Source organism: Indicator indicator, chromosome 9 (genome assembly GCF_027791375.1).
Source record: "Indicator indicator isolate 239-I01 chromosome 9, UM_Iind_1.1, whole genome shotgun sequence".
Taxonomy (NCBI): domain Eukaryota; kingdom Metazoa; phylum Chordata; class Aves; order Piciformes; family Indicatoridae; genus Indicator; species Indicator indicator.
Window position 1 is genome coordinate 28376757 of NC_072018.1, and position 20088 is coordinate 28396844.

A 20088-nucleotide genomic window follows, 5' to 3' on the forward strand; every position below is an offset into this window, starting at 1 on the left:
GCCGGGGGGCTGGTGGGGTGGTTGTGATGGAACAGCTGGGTTCAAGGCTGAGTTTGGGGGCCACATGCTCTGCCATTCCTGGCCCTTCAGCAGGGGCTCCCTCCTGTCCCCTTCTGTAAGGGACAACAGGGCTCTGTGAGGGGACATGTGATGCAGGACCCCAGTGTTCCCTGGAGCTTGGCCTCCACTATGCCTGGGGCTGTAGCAGGCTTCATGTACCCTCCTCCCAAAGCTCAGGGTGGAGGTTCCCAGGGGAGCCTGTGTGTAGCAGGACCAGGCTGTGTTCCCTGTCTCAGGAACCCTGCACCCTCAAAGACTGTCGTTCTGCCCCAGGGGCCCTGTCCTGTCCCCACCAGGGCTCCCCAGGAGTGAGGTGGGTGCAGCTCAGGGACAGAAGCCCAGGCAAGGCCCCCACTCCTGTGCTGCACCCCCAGCTCCCTCTCACCCACAGGGTGCCCCAGCTCTGCCACAGGTGCCATCTCAGGCACAGGGGTCCTGGCAGTGGTGGCAGGTGGCCATGTCCTCCTGATACGGCTCCACCTGCACTGTGCACGAGGCAAAGCCAAACTTGGTCTGGAGCTGGGTCACGGCATCCCGCAGCACCATCTCGGGGTCAGCGCTGGACTCTGGGGACGGCAAGGCAGCGTGGCTCAGCGCTGGTGTGTGGATCAGTACTGGTGCCCCACGGGACCCCCAGCCATTCCCTGGGCGGCTGCACGAGCTGGTGGGGCACTCACCGACAGCCACATGCACCGACACAGCGTGGTGGCTCAGCGTCAGGGCCCAGAGGTGCAGGTCATGGGTGCCCTTCACCCCACTCACCCCCAGCAGCGTCTCCTTCACCGCATCGAACTGGAGACCCCGTGGTGACCCTGACACCAAAACCTGGTCACAGTGGGGACAGCCCCAGCTGCCACCCCCACCAGCGTCCAAGCTTGTGGTGGAAGCAGCTGTAGTAGGGGTTCCCTCAGGCTGTTGCCAGTCGGGGGATGGTGGCTCCAGGAAGAGGTGACTTTTCACTACAGGGCTGTGTGCCCAGGGCAGCAAGGATGGGCTGAGGACCATGGGGAACAGGAGAGAGGAGAGGGGTGGGCTGGAGTCTGCCTAGGGCAGAGAGGTTGGGTTAGGTACAAGGAGAGGACATGGGTATTGGCTGAAGGGTGCAGAAGATGGACAAGATGGGAGCTGCCAGTTGGGGGAGGTGCTGTTCTAGCCACAGCCCTGAGGCATTCTTGTGACACCCCCTTGTACCCTACCACCTCCCTGTGCTCATGGTCTCACACTCCCCTCACCCACTGCCCACCTTCCATGAGGACCCTGAAGACATCCCTTAGGATGGTCAAGGTGGAGCCAAGGACGAAAATGGAGAAGAAGAGGGTGCTGATGGGATCTGCAATCTTCAACTGAGGCTGCAGAGAGCAGGAGCTGTATGAGGCTGGGGTGGGACAGAGCTGAGCTGGGCACCCAAGTTTTGGGATGCCAGGGCCTCTACTGCCCCACAACACCCTGCATGGGGCTGAGGGACTTGTTCCCATGGGCAGTGGAGGGGAGTCCAGCTCAGGCACCTTGAAGTAGATGATGGTGGCAGCCATGAGGACTCCAATGCTCTGCAGCAAGTCACCCACCACATGGATGAAGGCTGCACGGATGCTGGTGCTGCCGGGCACAGGGGCATAGCCAGGCAGGCAGCCCCTAGTGCTCTCCAGCTGCTCGTAGCCCTGTGTGCCATGGCTGTGGCCGTGGCTGGTGGGTCCCCGGTGCAGGATGTAGGCCATGCTGGGGAGAGCAGGGCTGGGTCAGTGCTGTGCCAGGCAGGGGACAGGGGTCTTGCTGTCCCTGCCTGGAGAAGCACACAGGCAGCAGTGCCCAGGCAGCTCAGGCAAAGGAGACATGAGCAGGCATATCAAGACCCTAGGATTGTGGAGAGGTGTGGGGCAATGTCCCACCACGGGGCAGGGCTGGAGGCACAGCTGGGACAGGGCAGCTGCTACTGGGAAACACGTAGGGCCAGGGCAGGTATTTGTGGCATGTCTCAGGCTGGGCATGAGCCAGGGCTGAGGGGTTGCTGCTTGGGGGAGCTGCAGGATGTGGGGCCAGAGGGGTGAAAGCTGGGAGCATATTGGGGATAACGGGAAAAGGCAGCATTTGGGTGGACAAGGTTGGTACACAGGGACAGAGGGTGACCTGAGGGCAGGGCTGGGGATCTAGTGGGGCAAGGGTGTGAGTGAAGGCTAGGATTTGGACTGGGGGTGTGCCAGGGGATGCACATAGCCTGCATGGGACATACACCAAGTTGATGCCGACAGCACTGGCAGAGGTAGCCAGCATGGCTCGTGCCTCAATCTCGTAGTCATTGCTGATGATGCGGGCAGCCGCCAGGTAGACAAGAACCCCGGTCACCACCCAGATGGAGAGCACAGAGGCCAGTGCTCCCATAGTCTCTGCAAGGTGGGAGTCATCAGCACCCAGCCAGGCCATGGGGCTCCTGGAAGACCGTGCCCCACCAGCTTACCTGAGCGGTGCCAGCCAAAGGTCATGGTCTTGGTGGGTGGGTGGGTGGAGATCCAGAGGGAGAAAAGGCTGACAGACATGCTGCCCACATCCGTCAGCAGGTGAGCCGCATCCGTCATGATGGCCAGGCTGTGTGCCAGGTACCCGCCTGCAGGCACAGGGTAGCTGGTACCCTGTGTCCTGGGAATCCCCTGTCCTGTCCTTGTCCCCATCCCACCATTACCTATCACCTCCCCGACCATGAAGATGCAGCAGACAGCGCAGGCGATGCTCAGCTGTCGCCGAGCCTGGAGCCTCCCCGGGCCTGGGATAGGGATGGGGGGGCTGCAGTGGCAGCAGGAATCCAGGCCCGGGGGGTCAGGTGGCGCCAGGGTGTCCGAGGAACCTGCAAATAGACTGGGGACAGGGGTCATTCCCAGACGCATCAGCTTCTGGTGCCCCTGCTCGGGGATCCCCGTAGTCAGCTTGGCTCAAATGCCCAGGGGTGTCGCACACGGCATCGTCCCCCCGGGTCACGGTCCTGCCACCAGAGCTGCCCAGCTCATCCTGGCTGCATCCCGGAGGGAACGAAGAGCGCCCGACAGGGGTGGGACTGGGACCGGGAGTGGGGCGGAAGCCGGTGGGACTGAGATGTCGCGTCTGGGACCGGGCTGTTGGACAGGGCGCGCGGGGACGTGAGGCGTGGGACGGGGGTCGACGGGGACCGGGGCCGTGGGGGAGCGGCGTGGGAAAGGGTACTGACAGCACCGATGCGGGGCGGTGATGGATGGACGGTAGCAGTGCAGGGACGTGATGTTTGGACGCCGGTACCGCCACACGGACACCCGAGGGGAAAGCGGGGGCTGGCGCAAGGTGCGGGTGCTGGTTCTGCTTGAATGGAAGTGCCGGTACCGGGGCGGGACGGGACTGGCTCGGGGTCTGCGGAGGTGCTGATGTCCGCTCCGGATGGATGAGGACGCGGGGGCTGGCGGGCGGCGGGGGGGGCGGAAAGGGGACAGCCGGACGTGCCGGAGGTGCTGGTGTCGTGTGGGGGTGGGAGTTGGGCAGCGCCGGACGTGCCGGGGGGCGTGCGGGTCCCCGGGAGTGGGAGCGGGCGCTGCCGGGGGCTGTCGGTGCCGGGAGTGCGGGTCCCGTGGAACCGGCGGCGATTGGGGGATTATGGGGGAGCTAGTGTGGGTGCGAGGGATCAGGGGTTGTGGATGCAGCAGGTGATGGGGTGGCGGTGCCGGGGGTCCCGGGGGCACTAGGAGGTAGTGCTGGCAGGGAGCGATGAAGTGGTACTGAGGGGATGATGGGGGCGGCGGTGCCGGGATGATGAGTGTCGCTAAGATGATGGGGGTGCTGGAGTTGCTGGTAACGGAAATACCGATGCTAGAGGTGCTGGTGCCGCAGGTGCCAGGGCTGCAGGTGCCAGGGGTGATGGAATTGCTAGTGATGGATATGCTAGTGCCGGGGTGATGGAGGTAGTGGAAGTGCCGGGGCAGTGGGGATGCCGGTGATGGAAGTGCTGGTGCCGAGAGTGCCGGCGTGATGGGGATGCCGGGGTGCCGTTCCGGCGGTACCTTTTGAGGCGCAGGCTGCTGTCGGCGCGGGCGCCCCGCGGGCTGACCAGCCGGGAGTTCTCAGTGTCGGTCGGTGGCTCCATGCCGGGGACGAACAGCTCAGCCAGCACTGGTCGCCGCCTCCGCCGCGGCCCCGCCCCCTCGTAGGCAGCGGCCGGGGGTAGTGAATCTATGTCGGCGGTGCCGGGAGGAGCCAGCACCGCTGGGCTACCTCCCCTGGCACTCCGGCTCTGCTCCTTGCTGGAGCCCGAAGTTCGCACACGGCGATGCTTGCCGCTCCTGGCACCGGGGCCCCCCTGGAGACCGCAGCCGAAGGCGGCATGGGCGAGGGAGACATGGTGGGGACGCTGCAGGGCCATGCCAGGCCGGGCTGTCTGGGGCCTCAGGGCGCTGCGCTGGAGCCAGTTGGCCCGGAGAAATCACTGGGCGGCAGCACTGGTTCTGCCGGAGGGAGATCGGGGCTCTGCTGGGTGCTTCTGTTGACGTGTACGGGAAGGCGGATCGGGTACACGGGGCTGCTCTGGTATGTGGGAAATGATTTCGGGAGGCTGCTTGGATATGTGGGAACTGCTCGCGTAAGGGGGTTGCTTTCACATGTGAGGCTGCTTGGGTGCTGGGATCAACTCACCTCTGTCCATGCGAACTAACCCTGGGGGCCATTTTTAAGCATATGAAGGACAAACCCACGAGGAGATGGTAGCATGGCTTCACTGAGGGCAGGTTGTGCCCGACTCACCCGATCACCCTCTTTGATGAAGTGATGGGCCAGGCAAATTCACAGTGGACGGGTTCTACCCCCACTCCAGGGAGGCTTTTGCCGCTGTGTCCCCTCAGCGCCTCCTGCAGAAGCTATGGAAGCATGGACTGGAGGAGCAGATAGCGAGGTGCATGGGACACAATCTGTCAGGGGCAGGCCCATGGGATGCTGATCAGCAGCACAAAGTCAAGTTGGAAGCCAGTTAGGATCAGTGTAGCCCAGGGGTCAATACTGGCTCTAGCCACATTTAATGTCTTCGTTAACAATCTATAGGATGGGGCAGAATGTATCCTCAGCATCTGCAGATGACACCAGGATGGGAGAAGCAGCTGTGCACCAGAGGGCCCTGCTGCTCTGTAGCACAGGAGTACCTGAACAGGCTAGAGAAATGGACTGGCAGGAACCTCCTGAAGTTCAGCTGAGTCCTGCCCCTGGGGAGAAACAGCCCCATACCACCAGCATGTGCCAAGAAAGAGCCGAAGTGATAAAGGCCTCAGGGTCCTGGTGGACCCCAAGATGACCATGAACCATCAATGTGCTCTTGCTTCAAAGGCAGCAGATGGTGTCTTGTGCTGCAGGGGCAAAGCACTGCCACTTGAGGGAGAGGATGGTCCTTCCCCTCTGCTCAGCACTGGTGAGATCACCTCAGGAGTGCTGGGCTCCACAGCACAAGAGAGATATGGCAACACTGGAGAGGGTCCAGCGAGTGGTCACCGAGATGCTGAAGGAACTGGAATGTCTCTGCTGTGGTGGGAAGGTGGGGGAGCTGGGGCTGTTCAGCCCAGAGCAGAGAAGGCTCAGGGGGGTCGAAAAACATGTCTGTGCCAAGAGGATGAAGCCAGTGTGGTCAGTGCCAAGACCAGGGGCAAAAGATACAAACTGGACTCCGGGAAAGTCCCTCTCCCAGGGGACAGGGGAGGTGGTGGGCTCTCCATCCTCTGCCTATGATCCCGGGCAATGGCTCCGGGTAACCGGGCCAGAGCAGGGGCAGGGACGGGGGAAACCCGTAAGGGCCTGGGCACGGGAGGTCCGTTTACGCTGGGCACGGGGGCGCGGGTGGGGACCCGGTAACCCGGGAGCCGGTAACCCAGGGACAGGCGTCGGTGTGCCACACCCCCGCGGAGGCGGGCGGAGTTCGGGGCGGGTCCGGCGCGGGGGCCGCCGGGAGCCGTGTGCGGCCGCGACCCGTCCCAGCAGCCCGCGCGGCCCGTCCCGACCGGAGCAGCCCGTGGCGGCACGGGGAGATGGCGGCGGCGGGCACGGCGGGTCCCGAGCCACCCGGCGCGCTGGGCTCGCTGTTGAGCCGGCTGCCGCTGACCCCGCGGCGGCGGACCGCCAGCCAGTGCAAACCGGAGCCGCCGCTGCTGCGGACCAGCAAACGGACCATATATACGGCGGGGCGGCCACCCTGGTACAGCGAGACCGGCGCGCCCGTGGACGAGGCCTTCGTCATCGGTGAGCGGCGGGAAGGGAAGGGCCAGGCCCGGACTGGGGAAGGGAGAGGATGGAGCTGGGACAGGGATGGAACCGGGACCGGAGCTGGGAAAAGGATGGAGCTGGGACCGAAGCTGGGCATAGGATGAAGCTGGGACCGGGGCCGGGCTGTGAAAGGGGTGGAGCCGGGCCGCGGTCCTGGACCTGAGCCCAGGGAAATGACAGCTGGGGCTTGTGCCACAGCCAGGGACGATGTGACCGGGGGAGCTGCTCGAAGCTGGGATCGGGGATGGCAGTGGGATGGGGTTGGAGCTGGGCCCGGGGCAGTGATGGAGGTGTGGGCACCGCGCTGCCCCACTGCTTGCCTGTAGGTCTGTGCGGCGGCAGTGCCTCGGGTAAGACGACAGTGGCAACACGGATTATCGAGGCACTGGACGTGCCCTGGGTGGTGCTGCTCTCCATGGACTCCTTCTACAAGGTGAGTGCTGGGGTCTGCAGGTCAGGAGGTGTCCAGCACGGCACTGAGCGGTGCCGGCGTCTGTGGGGCTGGCATGGTCCTGAGCGGTGCCAGTGTCCATGGGGTGGCGCTAAGCGATGCCGGTGCTCGCAGGTGCTGGATGAGGGGCAGCAGGCCCTGGCAGCCCGCAGTGACTACAATTTTGACCACCCTGATGCCTTTGACTTCGAGCTGCTTGTCAGTGTCCTCCGCAAACTCAAGAAGGGCAAAAGCGTGAAGGTGCCAGTCTACGACTTCACCACGCACAGCCGTCGCCGCGAGTGGGTAGGTGCCACATGGGAACAAGGCCCAAAGAAGGTGGGTAGGGTGGGCACCGAGAGCCCCCAGGAAAGGAGTGGAAGGCTGCAGACAGGGTTAGGGAGTGTAGGAGGGAGGGAGGGGTCTGGAGCAATCAGGTACAGGAGATTTATTCTGGGGCAATTTGGGATGTAGAGGCAGGCAGGGAGGGAGCACAGAGAGATCAAGAGGGACATGGAAATGAGAGACTGGTCAGGAGCCTGGAGGAGCTCAGAGAGGATGAGGCTATGAGGGAGGTGTTGAATAGAGGTTTGGGGTTCTGGGTGAGCGCAGGGATAAGAGAAATTCCCCTTAAAGGCTGGATGATGATGACCTGTAAAGGTTGGACGATAATGGGGAGTCCTGGCATGGGTGTTGAGATGCTGGTGTGGTTAGGGGTGGGGGTGCTGTCTCTGCTGAACTATTGCTGCAGTGCTTGTGAGGATGAGTACAGCTCTCATCTCTCCACAGAAAACGGTGTATGGGGCCAATGTCATCGTGTTTGAGGGAATACTGGCTTTTGCCAACAAGGAGTTGCTGAAGGTATTACTGCTTGATGGGGCTGGTGGCCTCTCGTGGTGCGTGGGAGATGAGTCGTGGTGTGGGAGATGAGTTGTGGTGTGCTGTGGGTGGTATGGGCACTGCCCTGATACAGCTCTTGGTGGCACTGGGGCTGGGCAATGGCTGGAGGCTATGGTGGGAGAGGTCACCAGGTGCTTGTGCTCTGTGCCAGGGCTTCAGAGGTGCCATTGCTAGGTGCTGGGAGCGAGGCAGGTCTGACAGGGGGATGCAAAGGGGATGCTCACCCCTCCCAGTTTTCCAGCTCCTGGACATGAAAGTGTTTGTGGACACGGACTCTGACATCCGGCTGGTGCGGCGGCTGCAGCGCGACATCATGGAACGGGGGCGTGACATTGTGGGTGTCATCAAACAGTACAACAAGTTTGTGAAACCAGCTTTTGAGCAGTACATTGAGCCCACCGTGCAGGTTGCCGACATTGTGGTACCCAGGGGTGAGACTCTGTTTGCCTGAGCTGGGCATCAGGAGTGGGTGTTCTGGGAGGGGTTGGGCACTGTGCAGCTGACCCACCTTGTTCTCTCTCCTGGCAGGTGGGGAAAACTTTGTGGCCCTGGACCTCATTGTGCAGCATGTGCACAGCCAGCTGGAGAAGGTGAGAGGTGGGCTGTGATCGCTGCAAGTGCAGGCGAGGAGGAGTGCTCTGCACGCAGAGGGGAGGACATGACTGCTCATAGCCCTGTGCTCCTATGTCACGTCTCTCTTTACAGAAGGTTTTGGTGCAGCGCTCAGGGCAGACTGAGCTGCAACACAGGGCTGGGGAAGTAGGGACAAGGGCTGGGGAAATGAAGATTCTTGGCCTCATTCACTGACTGTTCCCTCAGCCCCTCTGGTCTTAGCTGTCCCCACTTACTCTCCCTTGTCCCTGGGTTCACCCCATGGCCCACCCTTGCTCCCAGATGTACCCAGCCATGGCTTTCCTGCTCTGGGTCAGCCACAGGAGAGGGGTGGGAGCTGAATAGGGCTGCTCAGGTAGTTGCGCCTGGCCATTGCATTGATTGGATGTGCTCTTCTGTCCCCTTTGACCATGCTGGATGACTCTGCTCCACCACTCAGCGTGAGATCACTGTCAGGTACGTAGAGATGCCTCCTGCCTCAACAGGGCCAGTTCCTGGGCTGGAGGTGGAGGACTGGACTGCCAGCACCCCTCTGAGTCCTGCCTCTTCTCTGAGTCTCTGTTGGGCAAAAGTTTATCAAGATGCTGAATCATGGCTGCTCCTTCTTGACAGCTGAGGGAACTGTTCCCCATGCAGCTTCCTGGGAGTTGTCTTACTGTGGCTGTGGGCTCCTGTGTGACCTGTCCCACAGCAGCTATGTTTGACTTCTCAGATCGGCTCCTTGCACAGCTCCTGTCCCTTTCTGGAGCATCTTTACTTCCCTGAGTTGCTCTCTTATATGGGAGGAGTGCCCTGGACAGTCCTTGTTCTCTGGGACTCCATGAGTCAGCCTCATGGGACATTGCTCATCCCTCAGCAGCTCCTCTAGCCCTGTCCCAGGGTCTGTGTGGAGCGGTTCCTGCTGCCCAGCTGCTGGCAGAGCCTTGTGTGCAGCAGAGGCTGCTGACACCTGGGTTTGTGGTCAGGGGAGGTTTGCCCTGGGGTGCTGCTTTGGGATCTGTGCTTGGCACCAGACATAGAGATCAGGGTGGGAAGGCCAAACACTTTCTGGTGTCCAGCCTGTGCAGTGGGCTCTCTAGGAGGAGCCTTCCTTCACCCAGGGGCTATGTCTCTCCAAGGAGGTCCAGCGCGGTGGCTCTGTGTGTGTGTGGTGCACAGCTCTGAGTGCTGCTTCACTGTTGCAGGGCAGCTCTGGCCTCTGCCCACCAAGGGCAACCCTTGCCAAAGACGCTGAGTGTCCTGGAGAACACGCCGCAGGTCCGAGGCATGCACACCATCATCAGGTACATCCCTATGCCTGTCTTAAAGCAGCACAAGGCAAGCTCTTGGTGTCCCGGAGCAATCTCGAGCATCACGTTTCATGAAAATGCATGATTTAATAGTGTGATGCAGCAGCAGGGTAAGTTCCAGCTGGTGCCTCCACAGAGGGACCTGGCAGTGGTGTCCCTGGGCTCTTTAAAGCCTCATGTTCTATTGCATCAGCTCTCCATGCCAACCCTGTGCATCTCGATGCAGCTGCTGAGCAGTTACTTGTCCTTTTCACTGGTTGGAGTTTTGGTGCAGGCAACTTTACCCACTTACTCTTTTTTGTTCCACTTGTCCCTGGGACTTCTTGATCTTCTCCTGACTGTAGGTTGAATGGGTTCTTCCTTCATTTCCATCAATTCTGACTCCTCTCCTTTGGTTGGAATGGTCACTTGAGTTTATATTGCCAAGCACAAAGTCCTCAGTAACGTTATTTATGCAGGTTCATCATGTTCACTCAGTTACAATTCATCAGCGTCATGCAAAACTTCTCCTGGATGTTCCTCTTGTGTCTGAGAAAGAGCTCAGCCTCAGTTCACCCATGTCTAGGTCATAGCTGTCAGCTGAAGGTTTCAGTGATGATCTCCTCATGCTGAGCGAGATCACTATTAACCCTGCCCACAGCATGGGATCCAGACGCTCCCGTTGAGATCACTTCAGTTCCCAGCACTCTAGAGGGATTCCTTCCCATGGAAGGGCAGGTCTACAGGATCACAGTACAAAACCTGGTGTGAGTTTTCCCTCTACTGCCTTTAGGGTTTCAGATAAAGATGGTTTTGTGGAGCAGAACAGCTAAACAGAGCTGGCTGCAGCATGCAGACACTTGGTTTGTTGACAAGACCTTGGCAGATCTGCTCTGGGATGACTTTTGAGCCACAGGCAGGTTTTTCTTACAAGGAGCTGGTTAGCTCTAGCCTAAGTGAAGCAGAGATGGAGTAGCAAGTGGCATGAGGTGAGGTGCCCTTCCTGCCCCTCTCCTGAAGTGCTTTGTTTTAGCACCATTTAGAGAAGGACCCAAGCTGCTGCTTCCACAATGTTGCTGTCACTTGATCATTCCCCACCAATGCTCATTTTTCCCAGGTGACAGTGGCATTGGTATAGGGCCAAGAGCTGCATTCCAAAGGACCACTAAAATGTCCCTTGTTTCCTGCAATTGCAGAAGCTTCAGCCTCTGTGTGTCTATTGCTGAGTTGTAGAACAGTGAGGGGATGTTGATCTCAGCAGGGCTTCTTCTGCCACCTGCTTACATGGCTGGCCACCAGTGCCCATAAGTTGGTTTGGAGAATACAATCTGGCATCACACATATGCTTGCACCTCCTTGTAGGAAGCATGGTCTTGGTGATTCTTCTCTAGGCTTCTCTGTGATTCTAGGGATCTAAAGTCTTCTGAGGAGCAGTTGGGAGAACTGGGGTTGTTCAGCCTGGAGAAGAGGAGGCTGAGGGGAGACCTTCTCACTCTCTACAACTTGTCGAGAGGAGATTGAAGAGAGGTGGGAATCAGTCCCAAGGAACAAGCAACAGGTCAAGGGGAAAGAGCCTCAAGTGGCACTAGGAGAGGTTTAGGTTGAACATGAGGAACAACTTCTTCCCCAGAAGGGCTGTCAAGGCCTGGACCAGGCTGCCCAGGGCTGTGATGGAGTCATTATCTATGGAGGAGCTTAAAAGCCCTGTAGATGTGGTGCTGAGGGTCATGGTTTAGTGGTGACCTGGCAGTGCTGGGTTAATGATCGGACTTGATGATCTTAAAGGTTTTTTCCAACCAGAATGGTTCTATGAGACCCTGTTGAAGCACAGGCTCCAGGAGCAGTTTGCAAGAGTAAAAAGCCAAACAACGTGCTTCACACTGCATGTGCACAGGTCAGAGTCCCATGCCAGTGTCTGAAGCCCCTCACGCCTAGGTGGACTTTTAGTATACTGTTCTGAGTTCTGGTCTAGTTAAGGAAGCTTTGGAGCTGGTATCACCTTCTTCCTCCAGCATCTTTTGCTCTGGCAGTGGCTGTTTCATGAATTTGAGCCAGTTTCTCCAGCTTACCTGCTCTGTGCACTCAATGGTAGAGGTGGACAGGATACCCCAGGCTAAAGGCGTCCCCAGAGCCTGAGTGTTGTCAGCTTGCAAAGGAGCTGTTTTCCATTACCTGGGGTTATGAAGGGAGAGAAGAATGAAGTCTTTGTGTGGCAGCATGCCTGTCTCTGGCCTTCCTGCTCACTATCTCTGGCGGGCACTGTTCACCTCTAACTCCTCCTGTTCCCTGGAAGAGCCAGCAGCATGACTCTACTACATGCTGCTCTTGGGCAAGCCAGGTTCTGCCTGCCCCACCCAGAAGGGCAGGCACCAAGTCCTCTCTCCGTCTGTAGCTGCTATTTCTGTCCTCTTCCTCAAAGTCCATGTCCTTTTGCCTTGCCAGGAACAGCCTGTTGTGCTTCCACCTTTCTGCCACAAGCCTTTGATAACCTTCATCTGCTTGGACTTAGGAGCGTGCAGGAGGGCAGGCATAGAGCCCATGCAGACTGCAGTTGGAGTCCAGCAGTGCTGCTGATCTAGGCTGTACTGCTGGTGTCAGCTGTGTGAGTGGCAGGGCTGCGGGGAGGAGGACTTTGCCTCTTCCAGATGGTAAATAAAAAACACCACATTTATGAGGGGCGTTGACTTGGCCTGTTAGCCACCCCCTCAAATCCTGCTGCAGCTCAGAAGGGAAAGCTGAGGCGGTGCTGTCACTAAGAGCCCAAAGCTGAGGAGCTGTCCTGGTGAAGAGTCCCTGTGTTCAGTGACAAGGCAGCACAGTATTTCTGGTGCTTGTAGGTGATGCTTGGCAGCACTCGCTTGCTTCTGCGTGACTTCAGCACAGCATGGAGCTGTTAATGGTCCTCATGTATGACCCTCTGGGCTCCTCCACTTCAGGAGCACCACTCCGTGCCTGGTGGGCTTCCTGGAGATCTCCAGGCTGGCAAGGAATACCTTTCACCAAGCTTCTTGCACCTCCCTGCAGGGACTTACTTTGTTTTGGCAAATCTGATTTCTTCTTGGCCTTATTCTGCAGTGAGAGTGCCCTAGTGCACCAAACCTGCTGTCTATGAATGCACCAGTGAGCTGTGAACCAGGGTTTCCCTCCATCTTCCCTCTTTCCATCCTGCCTTTCCCATTCCTTTCCTCTGTTGATTCTGTTGATCTCACTTGCCAGGCTGCTGCTGGCCAACGCTGTTTCCCTGTTTTTCAACACTGGAGGCTCAAGTGTGCTCCACCCTTCTGTCTCTGAGGGCTCCCCAAGAAGATGATGCCATGGCAGCAGATGAGCACTTACCATAGCCAGGCTTGGTGTCGTGGGAGAAGTGGCTTCCAGAGAGATTTTCTGTTGTTGTGGAGAAACAAAAACTGAGTGGCTGAATGATTTTATTCATGTTTCATTTGCTAGTGACATACTGACCCAGGTTGCCCAGAGAGGTGGCAAATGCCCCATACCTGGGAATGTTCCAGGTCAAGTTGGACAGGTCTCTGAGCAACCTGATCTAGTTGTCCCTGCTGACCAGGTGAGCTGGTCTTAGATGACCATTAAGGTCCATTCCCACTCGAGTTCTGTGATCAGGCTGAGAATGGACAGTGATAAGGGTGTGAGTCTTCCAACTTACAAGATGCTTCAGTATCAGGTCCAGACCTCCAGAGCCAGTAGTAGTGTTTCATGCCTCTTGTCAGGATTCCACAGTACTTGAACAGTCCTTGTTACTCGACGTCCCTGAAGTATCTCAGGCTCTTTCTGCCACAAGAGTAATATTTCACAGAATCCCAGCGTGGTGGGAATTGAAAGAGGCCTCTGGAGATCATCAAGGGTTACCCAGAACAGGTTACACACGGCCATGTCCACACAGGTTTGGAATCTCTCCAGAGGAAACTCCACAACCTCTCTGGGCATCATGGCCCAATGCTCCAGCACCTTCAGAGGAAAGAACATTTTCCTCGTGTTCAGATGAAACCTCCTGGGTTCCAGTTTGTTCCCACTGCCCCTTGTCCTGTTGCTGAGTACCACTGAAAAGTGTCTGGCCCCATTCTCTTGGAACACAGGAGATTCCACCTGAACATGAGAAGAAAACTCTTTATGTTAAGGGTGATGGAGTACTGAAATAGGCTGCCCAGTTCGTTTGTGGAGTCACCTTCTCTGGTGACTTAAAAAACCTGCCTGGGTGTGTTCCTATGTGGCCTGCCCTAGGTGATCCTGCTTTGGTGGAGAGATTGGACTAGATGATCTCTGGGGTTTCCTTCTAATCCCTAACATATGTGATTGGCACCCTTTAGATATTGATCAGCATTGATAAGATCCCCCCTCAGTTTGCCCTTCTCCGGGATAAACAGCCCCAGGTTTTTCAGCCTTTCCTTGTCAAAGAGATGTTTCAGTCCCCTCAGCATCTCTATAGCCTCTGCTGGACTCTCCGTTCCCTGTCTCTCTTGAACTGGGGAGCCCAGAACTTGATCCAGGACCCCAGATGCAGCCTTACTAGGTCAGAGTAGAGGCAGGGAGAAAATCCTTGCTTGACTTGCTGGCCACACTCTTCTTAGTGCCCCCCACTTTCCTTTGCACCACTCACATTTTGGTGCCCGCATACTCTGGTCCATGCCCTGTGGCACAACCTCTTTTCAGGTGTGCTCTTGCCCTGAGACTTTGAACTTTGGGCTCTGACAGGACACATTGTCCCATGCTGGAGCTGCCCTGGAGCTCTGGCTGTTGATGCTGGAGTAAGGAGCAGGGCAAGGTGCTCCTGCGTGCTGGGATGCTGCCAACACCAGACAAGGTGGTTCAGATGCAAGAACTCTCCATGCTCAGGTTTTCCTAGGGCTGGAATGTGCTGGCTGGCTTTCAGCCACTGACACTCCTGTTGCTGAGCTGAGCCGATACTGTGTCAGACTCCCAGGCAGATGCTTGCTGGTCCTTGCCAGGCCACCGATGCTTTCCTGCCATCTCCTGCTGAGATCGAGCTCATTGGGAGCCTTTTGCAAGGGTCTGCACACTGATGTGGTTTGGCTACCTCCTGCTGAGGAGTGGGCAGCACCTGGGGCAGTGTGTATCCTTGGGCTTTACCTGAGCTATAGCACAGGTGTCCGAACCTGTGCCATGAAGCGACAGGGTGAGGTGAGCTGGTGTATGGATGGCATGGAGGCATGGCTGGAACAGTCCTACTCTGACCACTGTAGGAAGGGTCCTCTGTGGCATGTCAGGGCTGCCCTCCCAAGCAGTACCCTTTCCCCCTTGTACCATTGGCAGTTGCTTGTCCTCTGGGTGAGGAGAAGTTTCTTAGTTGTCTTCACCTCTGTTTTGGGCCCCTTGCTGCAAGAAGGACATTGAGATATTGGGGTTGTGTACAAAGAAGGACAATGAAGCTGGTGAAGAGTTTAGAGCACAAGTCTTAGGAAGAGCAGCTGGGGGAACTGGGGTTGTTCAGCCTGAAAAAAAGAGGGCTCAGGGTAGGCCTTCCTCTTCTCTACAACTCCCTGAAAGGAGGCTGGAGAGAGGTGGGAGTCTGTCTCTTCTGCCAAAGAACAAGTGATAGAACAAGAGAAAACAGCCTCAACTTGTGCCAGAACAGGTTTAGACTGGACACAAGGAACGGTTTCTTCCTCAAAAGGGTTGTCAAGACCTGGAACAGGTGGCTCAGACCAGAGGTGGAGTTCCCATCTCTGGAGGGATTTAAGTGTCATGTAGATGTGGTGCTGGTGGACACAGTTTAGTGGTGACTTAGTAGTGCTAGGTTAATGGTTAGACTTGATAATTTTAAAGGTCTCTTCCAACCAAAATGATTTCATGATTTTAAAAGGGAGACATGCTGGGGCCTTCATAGCACAGGGACAATGATGCTCCTCCATCCTGCAACACCTTTTGGAGGCTGTGGAGGAACCTAGCTCTGAGCACTGATGATCCTGTCCCACCCAGGTCAGGGTTGGCCAGGGCAACCAACTGCCCCTTGCATGACAGAGCAGCCCTGGGGCCACTGTGGGGCTTGTCAGGGGCAGCTGCAGGCCTGGGTACCTGGAGCTCGGCTGGTGTGGGATGCCTCCAGAGCTGCCAGTGTGGGTCCATGTAGGGGAAGCCCACACATGGATGAAAGTGTGTGCTGACAGCCCACGCTGAGGAGCTGTGGGCAAGGTGCCCGTTTCTTCCAGAGCATAACTGATTTTCTGTCTTCTCCAGGAGTCTTCCAGCACTTCCACTCCAGTGGTTGTTTTCTGGTCACTGCAGCACTCTTGGGTATGAGGAACCCAGGTCTGGCTGCAAAAATATCTCATGATGGCTGTTTGTCCTTCTAAGCAGTGTTGACTGGACTGTCTGTCATCGTGATGAGATGTGAGAAGTGGCAGATGATGTCTTAAAATACAGAGTGAAAATATTCAATATCCTTCTGCCTCTCCTGGACTGCTGCCAGCTCCACCTCTTCCATCTGGACACTGGGAAACGTCTGCAGGGTTCCTTTGTTCCCTGCATTGATATTGGGGGTGCGTGCAGGCTGCATGGCCTTAGCCCCAGGTTGCAAGAGAACAGATTTCATCTGTGTCCTGTTAACCATGTCATTCTGTGTCCATCTGCCTCTGGGCTGCTGTTCAAGCAAGGAGCCAGGAGCTTGGTCTTGATGTTTCTCCAGTGAAACGGTGTTTACATCTCAGCCTGCTGTGTACTCTTCTACCAAAGCAGCTGCAGGCTGTGAGGGGTAGAGATGGATATTGATGGAGTCGTTACAGTCACATTTTAAACCACAAACACATGCCAGGTTCTCCTCCTTTCCTATTCAGTGACCTTTTGCTGAGGTACTTTGCCTTGACTGGCCAGGCTGAAGGAGCATTTCTGCTCGCCCTTTGAGAGATATTTGACTGGTCCCAGCCCTGCTGATCAGGATCTGCCACACACACCTGTATTGCTGTGCAGTGGGAACCATGTGTGCAGCAAACCTGATGTTTCCTGCAGAGGTTTTTCTTGTGTGATTGGAGGGTTGGGCTGCAGGAGAAGCATGCTGGTGATCAGAATGCTCCCAATAAGAAAAACCTCTTTCCCCTCTGCCCCACCACTAGGATTAGCATGGGATTAGTTTTTTCTTTACTCCAGAGGAAGAAGGGGAGGGAGGTGTCCTGTGAGTTACTAAGACATTGTGGTTCTATTCTGGTTCTTACTTACTGCTTGCTGCCTGCAGCATGTCAGTGTTATGGTGAGACAACAGCAGATGTTTCAAAATCTGTCTGGTTCCCAGCAGTGGTTTATCTCCAACCTGGTCCATAAATGGAGAGGACTTGGGAACGTGTTGGGTGTTTTCCTATTCCTGGTATCCCAGCAAGCTCCTGGATGGGGTGTGGCCTGGCTCTTCCATGTCAAGGTGCTCCCAGAGCCAGCTGTCTAGCTGTGCCTGGTTCATCCTGAGTGTATTCTTGTTGTACTTTGTGCTTCCCTGACAGGACCCATGTGGAACACTTGCCTCTTGCTCCCAAGATTCTATTGCCCCAGAACTACTGGTGCTGCCTGACGCCCTGCTGTTCCTGCCCCTTGTTCTTCTCCTGGGCCTTTCCATGTAGCTGTGCCCTGCAAATCCCCCAGCAGAGGATCAGCAGCAATGAGAGGTTGTGCTCAGAGCAAGTGATGCTGCACTTCTGCACCTGCTTCTTTGGCACCTGCCTCATCTCTGTTTGGGGACAGGGTGTGCATCTGTGCCAGGCTGCTGATGTTTGCTCACCTATCCCTCCTCTGCCATTGTCTTTATTTCCTTTGCTAGCCCACTGTGCAAGGTCAGCCCTGAGCTGTCCCATGTCCCAAAAGTGGCTGAGCAGCTTCACATGGCATCCTTTCAGTGCATATGACCTGAGTGATCTGCTGCAGGCTCTGTTCCCCACTTCCAGGGGAACCAAACACATCTCTTGACCATGTGCTCCTTTCCAGACACCACCCTAGCTCTTCAGTGAGACCTGAAACATTGATTGCTCACTGTGTCTCCTCCCTGAGAGCTCCCAGGTTTGCAGGGACTGTTTGTGCAGTGCTCCTTCAGAGCCCTGTCTGTGGGGTGGAGCGAGGACTCCACTCTCATCTCATGCTGTTGTCTTCCCTCCACAGGAACAAGGACACAACTAGGGACGAATTCATCTTTTACTCCAAGCGCCTGATGAGGCTGTTAATTGAACATGCCCTCTCCTTCCTGCCACTGAAGGTGAGAAGCCACTCCTCAGGTGTGGCCACAGCCACATTCCCCATCCTGAGCCTGGGGCCATGCAAGTGCCTGGTTTCATCCACACTCACTTCTCCTCCTCTTCCTGCAGTCAGTCACTGTGGAGACACCTCAGGGGACAATGTACGAAGGAAAGCGGTTCCATAGGCAGAGGGTGAGGTGTTGTCCTGTCCCCTTTCTCCCCACCAGCACATGACTGCCCCAACTTGGCACAGACTGGGGAAACCTGGTGGCTTCAGGGTTTGTCCCTGCACGGACAAGCTGCTCAGTGGGGCTTGTTCCCCCTACTCTGATGCTAGAGGCTCAGGAGCTCATGAGAGCACAGTGCCAGGCAATGACATTCTCATCCCTTTCCAGATCACAGGTGTGTCCATCCTGCGTGCAGGGGAGACCATGGAGCAGGCCCTCACTGCTGTCTGCAAAGACATCCGCTTGGGCAAGATCCTCATCCAGACCAACCATGACACGGGTGAGCCCGAGGTGAGTGACGCTTGCAGGCCTTGGCACTGTGGAGCCCCTGACACTGCAATGTGATCACCACCTTCTTTTTCTTTCCCTCCTCAGCTCCACTACCTGCGTCTTCCCAAGGAGATCAGTGAGGACTACGTCATCCTCATGGACAGCACCGTGTCCACAGGAGCTGCAGCCATGATGGCTGTGAGGGTCCTGCTGGTGAGTAGTCAAGGATGGCAGGGTGTGGGGTGGGGTCATGGGTCACACCCAGGCAGCAGCTGGGCTCTCATGGCTCTGTGTGCTGCAGGACCATGACGTGCAGGAGGACAGGATCTTCTTGCTTTCGCTGCTGATGGCTGAGATGGGAGTACACTCCGTGGCCTATGCCTTCCCCCGTGTGCGCATCATCACCACCGCTGTAGACAAGAGAATCAATGAGGAGTTCCACATCATCCCAGGCATTGGTGAGGGCAAACAGGGCTTGTGTCAGCAATAGTGTGGCCTTCAGGACCAGAGCAGTGATTGTCTCCTTGTGCTGGGCACTGGCGAGGTTGCATCTCAAACAGTGGCTTCAGTTTTGGGCCCCTCACTTCAAAAAGGATATTAGAGTGCTGAAGCATGTCTAGAGAAGAGCAACAAGGCTGGCGAAGTGTCTAGAGCACAAGACTTGTGAAGAGCAGCTGAGGGAACTGGGATTGTTGAGCCTGGAGAAAAGGAGGTTCAGGGGAGACCTTCTCATTCTCTACAACTCCCTGAAAGGAGGTTGGACTGAGGTGGAGGTCAACCTCTTCTCCTAAAGAACAAGTGAGGACCATGAGGAAACAGCCTCAAGTTGCACCAGGGAAGGTTTAGGTTTAGGTTTGACATTTGGAGCAATTCTGCCCCAAATGGGTTGTTGAGCCCTGGAACAGGTGGCTCAGGGCAGTAGTGCAGTGTGCATCACTAGAGGGGGTTAAATGTGGTACTGAGGGACATAATTTAGTGGTGACCTGGTAGTGCTGGGTTAATGGTTGAACTGGATGATTTTAAGGTTTTTTCCAACCAAAATGACTCTGTGATTCTCAGTTATGCTGTTCCTCACTGGCCAAATCCCCCAGTCCCTCACCCCAGCAGCCCTATGGGGTGCCTAGTGGCCTCCCTGAGAGAGCCCCAGAGTGGGGGAATTGGGACTGCTGCTGCCATCACCTCACTTTGTCTCCTCATCCTTCAGGTAACTTTGGGGACAGATACTTCGGCACCGATGGCCCCTCTGCCTGGTGTGAGAGTGACGGCATGGACTGCTGAGCTGGCCAGCTACAGGGCCAGTCTGTGCCTGTGTCCCCTGGAGGGGCTCTGAGCTGCCAGCCTGTGCCACCTTCCTCCAGCATGGCTCGGCCCTGACAGCCCCAGATCGAGGAGGCTCTTGCCACCGGCCTCTCCTCCACCTCCAGGAGCCATCCTCCCTAAGAATTAGGAGGAGGATGGGGTGGAGGGAAGGATGCTTGCTCCTGTGCCCATGGGGACGGGGTGGAGTCCTTGTCTCCAGAGCCCTGACAGCTGCGCTAGGTGGTCACCCTGTGGCCCATGCCTGGAGAGGAGTGTGCCAGTCACCCTCTTCTCTAGGGAGGTTGGGGATACAGGGTCCAGCCCCCTTGCAACTTTTTCCAGGCCTAGGCTGGGCCCTGGGCAGGCTGCCAGGCTGGAATTTGTATTTATTTGTATTTATTTTGTGCAGCTGCCCACACAGCTGCCTGGCAGGGCTTGCCAGCTACTTGAAAACCATCAGGAATTGGGGATCTCTGCAAGGAACCACCTTGTCCCTACTGATCTGACACTCCATCCCCTCCCAGTCCCTGGCTTTCAGTGTCAGGACGTCAAGGACTGCTTTGCCCCCACACTGGCTAGAGGGTTTGATA

At 56.9% G+C, this 20088-nt stretch overlaps 2 protein-coding genes across 2 annotated transcripts; one reads left to right on the plus strand and one right to left on the minus strand.

Annotated features, from left to right (window-relative positions):
• Positions 1 to 480: 480 nt before the first annotated feature.
• Positions 481 to 4156, minus strand: SLC30A3 (solute carrier family 30 member 3). Its single transcript, XM_054383570.1, has 8 exons — positions 4074 to 4156; positions 2735 to 2907; positions 2513 to 2659; positions 2288 to 2441; positions 1566 to 1776; positions 1304 to 1409; positions 738 to 872; positions 481 to 626 (listed from the first exon to the last, which is right to left on the minus strand). The coding sequence occupies exons 1-8, from the start codon at positions 4154 to 4156 to the stop codon at positions 481 to 483; spliced, it is 1155 nt and encodes a 384-aa protein (XP_054239545.1).
• Positions 4157 to 4339: 183 nt separating this feature from the next.
• Positions 4340 to 19621, plus strand: LOC128968781 (uridine-cytidine kinase-like 1). Its single transcript, XM_054383363.1, has 16 exons — positions 4340 to 4596; positions 4832 to 4957; positions 5858 to 6285; positions 6636 to 6742; positions 6875 to 7045; positions 7529 to 7600; positions 7881 to 8070; positions 8168 to 8229; positions 8691 to 8707; positions 9436 to 9534; positions 17629 to 17722; positions 17832 to 17894; positions 18098 to 18220; positions 18305 to 18412; positions 18501 to 18657; positions 19404 to 19621. Exons 1-16 carry the CDS (start codon positions 4340 to 4342, stop codon positions 19475 to 19477), a joined length of 2148 nt encoding a protein of 715 aa, XP_054239338.1. The 3' UTR covers positions 19478 to 19621.
• The last annotated feature ends 467 nt before the right edge of the window (positions 19622 to 20088 follow it).

What these genes read in the sequence shown, in the direction of transcription:
- SLC30A3 (XM_054383570.1), bottom strand. Translation starts at nt 4,156, where the DNA reads ATGGAGCCACCGACCGACACTGAGAACTCCCGGCTGGTCAGCCCGCGG. An exon ending in CTTTGGCTGGCACCGCTCAG is followed by an intron (nt 2,442 to 2,512) that starts GTAAGCTGGTGG and finishes CCCACCTTGCAG; the next exon opens with AGACTATGGGAGCACTGGCC. An exon ending in GTCGGTGCATGTGGCTGTCG is followed by an intron (nt 627 to 737) that starts GTGAGTGCCCCA and finishes TGCCGTCCCCAG; the next exon opens with AGTCCAGCGCTGACCCCGAG.
- LOC128968781 (XM_054383363.1), top strand. Translation starts at nt 4,340, where the DNA reads ATGCTTGCCGCTCCTGGCACCGGGGCCCCCCTGGAGACCGCAGCCGAA. An exon ending in TCTCCTTCCTGCCACTGAAG is followed by an intron (nt 17,723 to 17,831) that starts GTGAGAAGCCAC and finishes CTCTTCCTGCAG; the next exon opens with TCAGTCACTGTGGAGACACC. An exon ending in CCACATCATCCCAGGCATTG is followed by an intron (nt 18,658 to 19,403) that starts GTGAGGGCAAAC and finishes CTCATCCTTCAG; the next exon opens with GTAACTTTGGGGACAGATAC.